A 13,358-nucleotide genomic window follows, 5' to 3' on the forward strand; every position below is an offset into this window, starting at 1 on the left:
CAGGTAGTAGAGAGATCAGTGAGTGTGTCTGATGACAGGTTCAGTAGCTCACCCTCACTTGTTGTGTAATGTTCTCCTATACTGAACTGATAAGACTCATCAATGATAACACAATCATCTCCATCTCAGGCGGGAATGTGTTGGTGGGATTTTCCTCTTAAAATAGATGCTGATGGTGCGTAGGTTGGTGTTTACGTACCTGTTAGCAATCTTCCAGCAATATCACGAAGGGGGACACCCGAAATGGGCTTCACGCATTTCCCTTGCTTTTTGAGTGACGGGAGGCGCTATTAGGCTGCCCAACCGCCCAGATCATGATGACAAATACTTCGCAAAATCATATTTTGTATTTTAAAGGGGCGGGGATGTAATTACGTATCAAGAAAGGGATTGTCAGAAATAAGTTTTTTCCTGTGACTATTTTGTGTAAAATCAATTCTCTTTTATACAATAAATAACGAAATAATAATTCTTATACTGCAGTACCACATGAAATACAGGTATCCATACTTGCCCTGACCATGTAATACAGGTATCCATACTTGCCCTGACCATGTAATGCAGGTATCCATACTTGCCCTGACCATGTAATACAGGTATCCATACTTGTCCTGACCATGTAATACAGGTATCCATACTTGTCCTGACCATGTAATACAGGTATCCATACTTGCCCTGGCCATGTAATGCAGGTATCCATACTTGCCCTGACCATGTAATACAGGTACCCATACTTGCCCTGACCATGTGATACAGGTATCCATACTTGCCCTGACCATGTGATGCAGGTATCCATACTTGCCCTGACCATGTAATGCAGGTACCCATACTTGCCCTGACCATGTAATAGAGGTATCCATACTTGCCCTGACCATGTAATACAGGTATCCATACTTGCCCTGACCACGTAATGCAGGTATCCATACTTGCCCTGACCATGTAATACAGTTATCCATACTTGCCCTGACCATGTAATGCAGGTATCCATACTTGCCCTGACCATGTGATACAGGTATCCATACTTGCCCTGACCATGTGATACAGGTATCCATACTTGCACTGACCATGTGATACAGGTATCCATATACCATCACGTACATACATGTATACTGGGAGTAAATATATCCTTTTATAGACAAGGGCTTTAGGGCTGACTTACTGCAAGTTGTTTACTAATCAGTATACAGCCTTAGAGTTGAATTTAATACACCTTTGTGCATATATGGAGCAGAATCCTGTTATATTGAACTAGATATTCAATAAGGTTCTGTGAGGTTCAAATAAGGTTTTGTGGGGTTCATTGAGGTTTTATGTGGTGCAGTGAGGTTCAATGATGTTCAACGAGATTTTGTGAGGTTCAGTGAGGCTCGACGAAGTGTTGTGAGTTTCAGCGAGATTCGGCGAGGTTCAGGGAGACTCGGTGAGGTTCAGTGAGGTTCAGTGGGGTATTACATTGCAGATAAAATGGTCAACTACCAGTGTTAGAGGGGCGTCCAACCAAACTCACTCACTCTTGGTCACATCCGATAAAATGTAAATTAGTTGTCCGGCCGAAGTAGGGTTCTCTGTAAACAGGGTCAATCTCGCCGTGCTTTGCTCAGCTCAATGTGGGCCAATATAATGGTTTAATGGCATTTCTGCGTATCACTGACATCTTTATTTGATGATCTACATGACAGCCATATTTTCAGATGAGTTTCACTTATTAATCGGAATTTTCCTTATATTCACCCAGTGATTCCGACCTTTTCACCACAACCGTATCCTGTGTCATTTAATCAACACACACAGGACAGAGGTCCTGTGCAGCAGGGTAGAGAGAGTATTTTTAAGTAAAGAGCTGTTATGTGACACTGGACCCTGTGATTTACTTACCCGGGGGGGGGGGGGGGGGGGGGGGGCCAACAGATAATTGGCGTTGTCCATTGCTAATCACCTATCAGCGCCTATTATCTGTTGGTTTCCCCTTGTTAAGTTTCCACCTTTGTTGTCTTATTATTTTGTTGTTCTTACATGTACAAATATATGTTCCCTGTCTCACAGTATTTATTCACCTGATTAAGGAGTAAGCATATACTCAGAAACGTTTTGTCCCTCATAATAAAGAAGTTGACATCCATTAATTCTCTTCCTTGAGTGTATCACTTCTAAATGCAGTTCAAAGACTGTACGACCAGAACATTTTGCATGAACTGGTCTTAAAATATGAACTACGTTTTAGATTGACTTTGTTAAACATATGTTGTTCAAAGATGAAAAAAATTATCATTTAATCAAGGTGGGAAAGCAGAAAATTTGTTTTTGCGCTATTTGAGAAGAAATAATTATTTGTGTTTGGTCGTAAAATCATTAAAATAACAAGAGTTATTATCAACCTGTTCTTGCATTATCATGTGGGATGCTAATAGCTTTCACGCAGTCGAGGACAGTTGATATGGATTCTAGCCTGTCGTAACCTCCCTCAAGGCGGGAAGTGGGATGTGTGCGAGATTGACGCGCATCTCACAGCAGTAATGATTGTCTCTTCCTTTGCAGATTGATGGCGGTCGGGGCCCATTACAGGAATACCCTTCAATATTAGAAGTCACTTCCAGCCCAGCGTGTGAAGAAGCATCTCGCGGCTACAAGAAAAATCAACTGAAGCGGATTCTGACTGTTTCTGTTGCGACATCAATTAATTAGTGCCTACAGGCAGGCGTTCTGTGCCGACGTTTCTTGTAATATTTGTGTTGTATTAATAGACCGTTTCGTGCAAAGGTTGGACCACCATGGAGATGAGAATGAGCGGATCTCATACTGCAGGAAATTGCCTGGTTGATATCCCAATAAATGTCTAGTATGTGCGTCACTAGACAGGCATCTTGTTCGAAATACCGATGAACGCTACAACGGCTCCTGCGACGTTTGGTGTCATGGCGAAAAGTCAACTTCCGTTTGGATATAGTGAATGGAAGAAGGGAGATAACTGTTGTGATTATTCAAACACAAACCTGACAAGAAATTCCTCGAGGAACCGTGACGAGTTGGAGCTACCTCCGTACGTGTACATCTACGTGACGACGTTAAACGTACTCATTTTTGTGGTGGGCATTCTGGGAAATGTGATGGTGATACAGGTGGTTGCCCGGATGAAGGCGATGCGCACGCAGATGAACTTTTTTCTTATGAGCCTCAGTGTGGCGGACCTGTTGGTTCTTGTGATATGCCAACCGTCCGCACTGTTGGAGTTCTATGGCAAAGACCGCTGGCTCTTTGGAGAGGCAATGTGTAAGTATAAAGAATTGTTAAAGGTGGTCTACTTTTTGTAACACTCAATGACTAAGATAGCGAGTGGATTTCATATTTTGTACCCATTTGGAAAATCGAACCCGGTCTTTCGGCGTGACGAGCGAACGCTTTAACCACTCGGCCACCCTACAGCCCGATGAATGTTTTAACGCCGCTTTGATTATTATCGGATTTAGCCTATATCACGATGTCAGTGCAATATCGTAGAGCCCTAATAGCTGGCACAATTGACACCGCATTGACACATAACAACATTTAATATGCCGTTGTATTAAGCCATATGCAATAAAGCTGATTGAATATGCAACATTCATGAGCAAAATAAATAAATCTCACGGTCGCCCTGACACCACATCCGTGCCAGACGATGGGAAGACATCGTTATATACTACACGAATTTGGTCAGGGATACTGAGATAGTGATAACTGAGTTCATGACATGTACATAGACATACGTAAAAGGTGAGTGAGTGTGGTTTTACGCCGCTTATAGCAATATTCCAGCAATATCACGGCTGGGGACACCAGAAATAGGCTTCACACATGGTACCCATGTGGGGAATCGAACCTGGGTCTTTGAAGTGACGAGCGAACGCTTTAACCACTTGGCTGCCCCACTGCCTATCATATGTAAAACAAATTACCTGACGTAAACTCAAAACATTTCAAATTGTTGTGAGGAGGTTTTTCTGGAGGTTGTGAAGCAAGTAAGTGGGTGGATGAGTTTGGTTTGTTCAATATTTCAGTCATATCACGGTGTGTCAGTCTGAATTTGGTTGAAAAGCCCGAAGTAACGCAGGTCGTAAAGGATTGGCCATAGTCACGAACCCACGATCAATGGATCCTGGCACAACTAAGGGACGCAACTCTGCATAGCGGCACCTAAGCCGATTAGCCCACCTAGTCATCTCCAAAGAGCATTGGTTAGGTAGCAACGGAACATAGACATATATCTTTGGACTTTGCGATGACCTTGACCTTTAATCGAGATCATTAAAAGTAAACCGGTACAAGAAACTTACTTAACCAATAAGTGAGCGTCCAATTTAGTGTCGGTCCATTATGGTGATGGTATCCAAGTCTCGGCGTGTCAGTGCCTAATGTCAAATTTAGGCAGCTGCCTCAGTTTGTTAGGATGACTAGACACTGCCAAATTAAGGTTGCACTGAGGTCAGTTAGGCAGTGTCGTCTAATTGGTGGAGAGGTGCCCATATTTAACCCTGAATAGAATTCCGCGGACATCTAATGGCGTTGCTGACCGCTCGCCACAACGCATAAACGTGAGAGTGATGTGTGTGTTTGTGCTACAGTATAATGATTGTGCCATTTCTACACTGAATAATGCCAAACAAGTGAGAGAGGCGGCCTGGAGTACCCTGTGGTATTAACGGAAACCCACAATTAGTTATTAATTCATGACACTATACCGACTGTGAGTGACTACAGACGGATGACCTTGAATTTAATGTCATACGCCCTGCAACCTGGCAGTGATCTATCACGTCAACTCACAGGGCAGACATCATCCATAGTTGCAAATGTCGAATAAATTGTCGGTTTTATTACTAATTATGTATGTATAGAACAGTATTATCAGTTTCATCGGATAAACCTCGCTTACATTCCTAAGAAGTCATAAATAAATGTGACATTAGTCTTAATGCATTGTAACTACACGTGAGATATGCAAATAAAGCGACAAAACCCTTTCCATATTCAATAGAAATCTCTGCATAAAGCAGAGTCGATAGTACGATTCCGACCATATCATGAGCATGTGTTTATGAATCACTATAATAAAACCTTTTGAAAGCTTTACTGAGGCCTTGAATGTTGTAACCTTGTTTAAACAACTTCTGAGCAAGAGTGGTATGGCGCTCTTTGACTTCTTTGTAGAAAGGGCATACTCGATTGTATGTCAAACGTTGTGAAATGTTGATACCAAAGGCTGGAGCTGCTGGAATATTGCTCGACATGAAGGGAAAGTTGACTCTTGGAAAGTTGAAGTCATCCCTCTTGTCATACAGTCTTGTGGAGAGTGTTTTGTCACTCTGAAAGTTTATGCTGAAAACTAAATACGAAACAAATGAGGCGGTCTCACTGCTCTCCTTTATTTCGAGTTCAGGTGGGTAAATCAGCGGAAGGGAATTTGATTGTTATTGAACGACATTAGATATAACAGTCCTTCATTCTTAAAAGCATCTTAAACTTCCCGTTTCAGGTCGCCTTGTTCCATTCCTAGAAAACGCCTCTCTCCATTCGTCTGTTCTGACCTTACTGACCATCGGCTTTGAACGTTACTACACAATCTGTCACCCCCTGAAGGACCAGAACACGTGCCTTCTGACCAGCACTGGTGTGTTCGTCACGTGCATCTGGGTGCTCGCCTACATCCTGGCTCTACCTTTCGTCTTCCTCACAGTCCTGGAGGACGCCAAGTTCCAAGATGGCTCCCATGTGAAAGTGTGTCGAACCAAGATGTCCGACACTCTGCCGAGGCTTTATATCGTGTTTATATTCTGTATATTTTTCATCATGCCTATGTGTATGTTAACTTATATGTACGCGTCTATCATTCAAAAGATGTTCACACTTAACTCAGAAACGTCCCCAAGAGACTACGCCCATACCAGAACGATCAAATCCCGGAAGCAGGTTGTGCGCATGATGGTTGCCATAGTGATCCTGTTTTTTGTGTCACTTCTTCCGGTTCGAATATTCGGACTTTGGATCGTGTTTACACCCCCGGAAAGGGTCGAGGAACTGGGATTTGAGTTTTACCAAAACATGCTTTCAACAACGACAATCCTTGGTTACATCAACAGTGCAGGAAACCCAATCATATATGGACTTGTGTCCTCAAAGTTTAGGAATGCATTTAAGCATTCGGTGATAAAATGTTTGCCTCGTGGGGATGGGCGAAGCTCTTATACCCCGAGAAGCACTCCACGCCAAGCCGACCAAGCCGTCCCTATGTGCCCTGTCGAAAATGGCCGAAAGGTGTAGTTCTATAAAATACATTTGACCTTGACCTTGACCTTGACCTTGACCTCCAATGGTCAAGAATGAATGTGGACAACGTGTGATGTATTCCTGTGAGATCAGACAAGTAAAACAATGTGACAGGACAGTGTTTTAAGGCGCAAATAGGAATGATGACAATATTCGTGGATACAGTAAAGGCTTGAGAAGGGTGGAATCAATCTATAAAATGGCATTTGACATCCGCTGAAACTTTTGAAAGGAGTAAACATGTCATATACACAAATATGTATTCACTAAATGTCAACATAAAATTTATAATGCGATTAGCTTGCCTTTTTTAAGGTTTTTCAAACAAACGATATGCAGCTTTAATCAAGTGTATTGATATGTAATGTTATTGAAATCACTTGGCGCAAATCATATTGTGTTGATATTGATATTATGATGTTGTAACCATAGTAACTGTGGCTCAGTTGTTTAAATGGATACAAGTGACCTTTCCTGAGACTAAAAAATCTGAATAAAGTTTATTTTAAAGAGATTACATGTAGGATGTCTTTTATAGGGGATCATCTGACAGAACGCAGTTTGATAATGCCGTTATAGTTGGATAATAAACAGCCTGGTTGAAATATAGTGTAGGAATTCAAAAACGCTTAATATCCAACGTAGAAGCTTAGTTCTCGAGGACATGCCCAGTGAGAACGTGGGAAGAGGAATTATGTTCCGCGCCCTGATGTCCAGATGAGGAGTTACAAAATGTGGTGTTGCAACGATTTAATCAGTCTTAGTGGGGCCGCCAAATTGCATTAGCCTTGTGGTAGATGAAGGATGAGTGAGTGAGTGAATTTAGTTTAGTTTTCCGCCGCTTTTAGCAATATTCCAGCAATATCACGGCGGGGGACACCGGAAATTGGCATCACACATTGTACCCATGTTGGGAATCGAACCCAGGTCCTTGGCGTAATGAGCGAACGCTTTAACCACTAGGCTACCCGACCGCCACAGAAAACGGATGAAGGGTGAATAAGTCGAGAATAATGATAGAATAATCTTACTCTCACACAAGAACACACAAACCTTGTTTCTTTGCCATGCATTATATGTGAAAGGAAATATCTTGTCTATTCCTCACAGATTAAAAAGGGCGGTGGGGTAGCGTAGTGGTTAAAGCGTTCGCTCGTCACGCCGAATACCCGGGTTCGATTCTCCGCATGGGAACAATGTGTGAAGCCCATATCTGGTGTCCCCCGCCGTGATATTGCTGGAATATTGCTAACAGCAGCGTAAAACCATATTAACTCACACGTAGATAAAAATAAACACCTGAAGCATAATTAATAAAATTATAATAATTATGTTTCCATGTGAAATAACAAGTATTTATCATCGTATGCTGTATTTATTTTCAGACGAAACCCATTTGTTTGTGTGTAGCCATGACAATAGTAATTTGACTACCATTTAAATAGTCATTCTCTGCTTCTACGCTTCAACTGATATGACCGATTTATCTGGGGTTCGAGACAATCAACAAAGTGAATTTCCGAAAACCGACACCATGTAATGAGAGATCATGTTATGAATAATCTAGCCCTTGACTAAAGCAGTGCGTCTACGTTCGAGAGCTGACCGGGGTACACATTCTATTCCAGCACCATCAAGAATGTAATCTCCTTTGGCACCTTTGGCCCCGAATGTGAAAACAAGTGCCCTAGCATTAATCTGTAAACAGATTAACAGATCTTCCCGAACATGCTTAAAAGATGTTTATTGTTAATCATTTTAAATGATTGCACCCGCTTAAGCACACCGAGTCGATATGGCGTGTGATAACTGGGTGACGATTGCAGATTCTTTGTAGGCTATTACCTTGATAAACAAAACGTTTATCCAGATAACACATTCTCGTTCACATTTTCACAACGGTACTTCGTTTTAATCAAGGCTCAACATGCAACATTTTGATATGGAAACCAGTAATGTGTTGCTGAACAACATATTAATCCAATAAAACATCGAGCGCGTAAGTGTGTATTTTGGATTTAAGTGCCACTTTGAACGGTATTTCAGCCATATCACGGTGTGTCAGATTGTTGTGAGACACGAATTGATGTAGGTCGTCGAGTTTACCACTCGGAAGAAAGCCACGAGCACTAGCATGGTGCTGATTACCAAGGATCATAATCAGGGCGATGTTAGGATTCGAACCTGTTATCTACTTACCCAGACACACTACACGAGCAATGCAAGACATTAGCTGATAACAATTGACAGTGTAGTGCTTTAATTCCCAAACACTTATGATCGATTTGGCGGTACAATTATCAGCAATCTTCTTGTCATCCCTAATCCTTTGTAAACACCATGGCTTTCTTATCTCATTCTCATCTGATCAGTTTCCTGTATAACTTTCCATAACGAGATATGTACAAACTTGCATACTAGGTGTGGATGATGCAATCTGGATATGTGGAACACAATCATCGCTTTTACAGATAATTGTATAACGCTGCCTTATGATGTATCCAATGTCCAATGTATAATGTCCAGTATAATGTACCTTCACACCAAAAATCTTCAATGAATCAAACCACATCCACACACATTCAATACATCTCATTACGGAGCAGCTGACGCCTCAGATACCTACATGGCGTTAAAGATAACGCCTCAGGTACCTGTATTACGTTAAAGCTGACACCTCAGATACCTGCATGACGCTTACACCTGACGCCTCAGATACCGGCATGACGCTTACACCTGACGCCTCAGGTACCTGTATTACGTTAAAGCTGACACCTCAGATACCTGCATGACGCTTACACCTGACGCCTCAGGTACCTGTATTACGTTAAAGCTGACACCTCAGATACCTGCATGACGCTTACACCTGACGCCTCAGATACCGGCATGACGCTTACAGCTGACACCTCAGACACCTGCATGACGCTTACAGCTGACGCCTCAGATACCTGCATGACACCTAAGATACCTGCATGACACTTACAGCTAACGCCTCAGATACATGCATGAGACTTACAGCTGACGCCTCAGATACCTGCATGACACTTACAGCTGACCCTTCAGATACATGCATGACACTTACAGCTGACGCCTCAGATACATGCATGACACTTACAGCTGACGCTTCAGATACCTGCATGACGCTCACACAGATACATGTCATTACGGAGCAGCTAACGCCTCAGATACATGCATGACACTTACAGCTGACGCCTCAGATACCTGCATGACACTTACAGCTGACGCCTCAGATACCTGCATGACGCTTACAGCTGACCCTTCAGATACATGCATGACACTTACAGCTGACGCCTCAGATACCTGCATGACACTTACAGCTGACGCCTCAGATACCTGCATGACACTTACAGCTGACGCCTCAGATACCTGCATGACACTTACAGCTGACGCCTCAGATACCTGCATGATGCTTACAGCTGACGCCTCAGATACATGCATGACACTTACAGCTGACGCCTCAGATACATGCATGACACTTACAGCTGACGCCTCAGATACCTGCATGACACTTACAGCTGACGCTTCAGATACCTGCATGACACTTACAGCTGACGCCTCAAATACCTGCATGACGCTCACACAGATACATGTCATTACGGAGCAGCTGACGCCTCAGATACCTGCATGACACTTACAGCTGACGCCTCAGATACATGCATGACACTTACAGCTGACGCCTCAGATACATGCATGACACTTACAGCTGAGGCCTCAAATACCTGCATGACGCTCAAACAGATACATGTCATTACGGAGCAGCTGACGCCTCAGATAGCTGCATGACACTTACAGCTGACGCCTCAGATACATGCATGACACTTACAGCTGACGCCTCAGATATCGGCATGATGCTTACAGCTGACGCCTCAGATACCTGCATGACGCTTCAGATACCTGCATGATGCTTACAGCTGACGCTTCAGATACCTGCATGACACTTACAGCTGACGCCTCAGATACCTGCATGACGCTTACAGCTGACGCCTCAGATACCTGCATGACACTTACAGCTGACGCCTCAGATACATGCATGACGCTTACAGCTGACGCCTCAGATACCTGCATGACACTTACAGCTGACGCCTCAGATACCTGCATGACGCTTACAGCTGACGCCTCAGATACATGCATGACACTTACAGCTGACGCCTCAGATACCTGCATGACACTTACAGCTGACGCTTCAGATACCTGCATGACACTTACAGCTGACGCCTCAAATACCTGCATGACGCTCACACAGATACATGTCATTACGGAGCAGCTGACGCCTCAGATACCTGCATGACACTTACAGCTGACGCCTCAGATACATGCATGACACTTACAGCTGACGCCTCAGATACATGCATGACACTTACAGCTGAGGCCTCAAATACCTGCATGACGCTCAAACAGATACATGTCATTACGGAGCAGCTGACGCCTCAGATAGCTGCATGACACTTACAGCTGACGCCTCAGATACATGCATGACACTTACAGCTGACGCCTCAGATATCGGCATGATGCTTACAGCTGACGCCTCAGATACCTGCATGACGCTTCAGATACCTGCATGATGCTTACAGCTGACGCTTCAGATACCTGCATGACACTTACAGCTGACGCCTCAGATACCTGCATGACGCTTACAGCTGACGCCTCAGATACCTGCATGACACTTACAGCTGACGCCTCAGATACCTGCATGACGCTTACAGCTGACGCCTCAGATACCTGCATGACACTTACAGCTGACGCCTCAGATACCTGCATGACGCTTACAGCTGACGCCTCAGATACCTGCATGACACTTACAGCTGACGCCTCAGATACCTACATGACACGTACAGCTGACGTCTCAGATACCTGCATGACACTTACAGCTGACGCCTCAGATACCTGCATGATGCTTACAGCTGACGCTTCAGATACCTGCATGACGCTCACACAGATACATGTCATTACGGAGCAGCTGACGCCTGAGATACCTGCATGATGCTAACAGAGACAGATTCAATCAATCGAGAAATCATTTTCGTCAAATGGCCAATCTCCGTCCAAGAAATCCTAACCAATTACTCCCTCCAGCGCTATCACGTACAATCTAGCTTATTTGTATTGACGTCTGAATTTAGAACTGACTGTTGTCATTAAGCCCCGTTAGAGGGAAATCGATCAGTAATTATCAGTTCGCACGACCTTCCACGTTGTATGAACGACACAGACTACGTCCTGTCACTGCTGCTCTTCGTGTGATCAGCTGAGTTTACGTGGATGTTGTTGAGAAGATGCGATGATATTTTGTTTGTTTGTTTCTTTGTTTCTTTGTTGTTAACGCCGCACCCAGCAACATTCCAGCTACATGACGGCGGTCTGAAAATAATCGAGTCTGGACCAGACAATCCAGTATTTGACATCACTAGCATCGATCCACGCAATTGGGATTCGATGACATGCATCAACCAATTCAGCGAGCCTGACCACCCGATCCCGTTAGTCTTACGACAAGCATAGTCGCCTTTTACAGCAAGCATGGATTGCCGAAGACCTATTCTACCCCGGATCTCCGCGGGTCAGTCAGAAACTAGAGATCATTTCGGTCGGACTGGCGATAAGAAATATGAAAAATACACCGGACCCTTCGAGTAAGCATCACGATCGGGACGTCACACCACGTCAGCAAGACCACGATAGCTAGGCCCACACTTCGCTCGGGGAGTCATCAATCTCAAAGCTTGGGGCTCTAGGTACAATATTGTCGTATATCACCGGCAGAGAGGTTATGAACGATGGCGAGAAACGCGGTTTGATTATTCAGACGCTACTTATCGACAAACTGAACGTCGTAATTAGTAACCCACGAACACGACACGAAAGGCGGCATCGGTAACGTACGTACATGAACATCTGCTGTACACTGTGATCACGCGTCTTTAGTATTACTGACAGTCAACAGCTGACTGTGTTATCATTTTTTATGTGCAATTAATGACAGGAAAAGGGCAATCCTGTCCTGTTTACCTGGTTCACACCAGTGAGTATGGGTTTACGCAGCTTATAGCAATATTCCAGCAATAATCCAGCAATATCACGGCGGGGGACACCAGAAAAGGTTCCACGTATTGTACCCATGCGGGGAATTAAACCCGGGTCTTCGGCGTGACGAGCGAACGCTTTAACCACTAGGCTACCCCACCGCACCGGTTCACATAAAAAAAAACATCCATTTTCAAATGCAACATTTGAGGTTGATGATGGGATATGAACACAGCTCACTCACTCACCAATCTATTAACTCACCTTTGCTGGAAATAGAGACGTCAGTTATAAATAAATAACAGACTGTAATTTACTTGAAATAATGAGTGACGGGAATTTGGTTTATACGGAAATAATATATTTGCCTGAATTATTGACAACGTCTAGTTCATCAAAACCGCTGACCATTTATCCTCACTTGTCAAAGGGGTTCACACACACTAGGAAAAATGGAGAATTAAATCACGGAACATCTCATATTGACTTTGGAGGCGATTAACGGGATCGGGTGGTCTGGCCCGCTGACTTGGTTGATGCAAGTCATCGTATCCCAATTGCGTTGATTGATGCTCATTATATTAATCACTGGATTGTCTGGTTCAGACTCGATTATTTACAGACCGCTGTCATACAGCTCAGTGCGGCGTTAAACAACAAAACAAACAAATCATGTTGACTCACTGTCGCCTTTTCGTAGAATTCCATGCTAACTTAAATTAGTGTGTAGAAGCTTTTTTGGATATATTATATGCGTTTCTTAAAATATAATGGTATACTCGGCGTGTGACTGACTAAATCTACGTCCCAATTCACTGTGTTTACTTACGCGTGATGTTAGAAAGTGATTCCGTAACAGACTAGTCGCACATAGAGCACAGACATTTACTATCCAGACATACCTATATTACGAGCGCTTCAACTAGTCAACACATACGTGCTCGTTTGATTGATATGTATTCTCATACTTTTTCCAAATCACAAACGTACCAGTTACAAATATTTTATCAGAAAAA

At 43.5% G+C, this 13,358-nt stretch overlaps 1 protein-coding gene across 1 annotated transcript in view; it reads left to right on the forward strand.

Annotated features, from left to right (window-relative positions):
• Nucleotides 1–6,314, forward strand: part of LOC139452992 (QRFP-like peptide receptor) — a 46,419-nt gene extending 40,105 nt beyond the window's left edge. Inside the window, exons 2-3 of the mRNA XM_071234618.1 lie at nucleotides 2,536–3,267; nucleotides 5,510–6,314. Coding sequence (XP_071090719.1) covers nucleotides 2,877–3,267; nucleotides 5,510–6,294 — 1,176 coding nt within the window. The 5' untranslated portion in view covers nucleotides 2,536–2,876 and the 3' untranslated portion in view covers nucleotides 6,295–6,314. The remainder of the gene's footprint in view (nucleotides 1–2,535; nucleotides 3,268–5,509) is intronic.
• Nucleotides 6,315–13,358: the final 7,044 nt, after the last annotated feature.

The sequence above is a fragment of the Haliotis cracherodii genome, unplaced genomic scaffold (assembly GCF_022045235.1).
Source record: "Haliotis cracherodii isolate W230 unplaced genomic scaffold, xgHalCrac1.p SCAF_9, whole genome shotgun sequence".
NCBI classification, from domain to species: Eukaryota; Metazoa; Mollusca; class Gastropoda; order Lepetellida; family Haliotidae; genus Haliotis; species Haliotis cracherodii.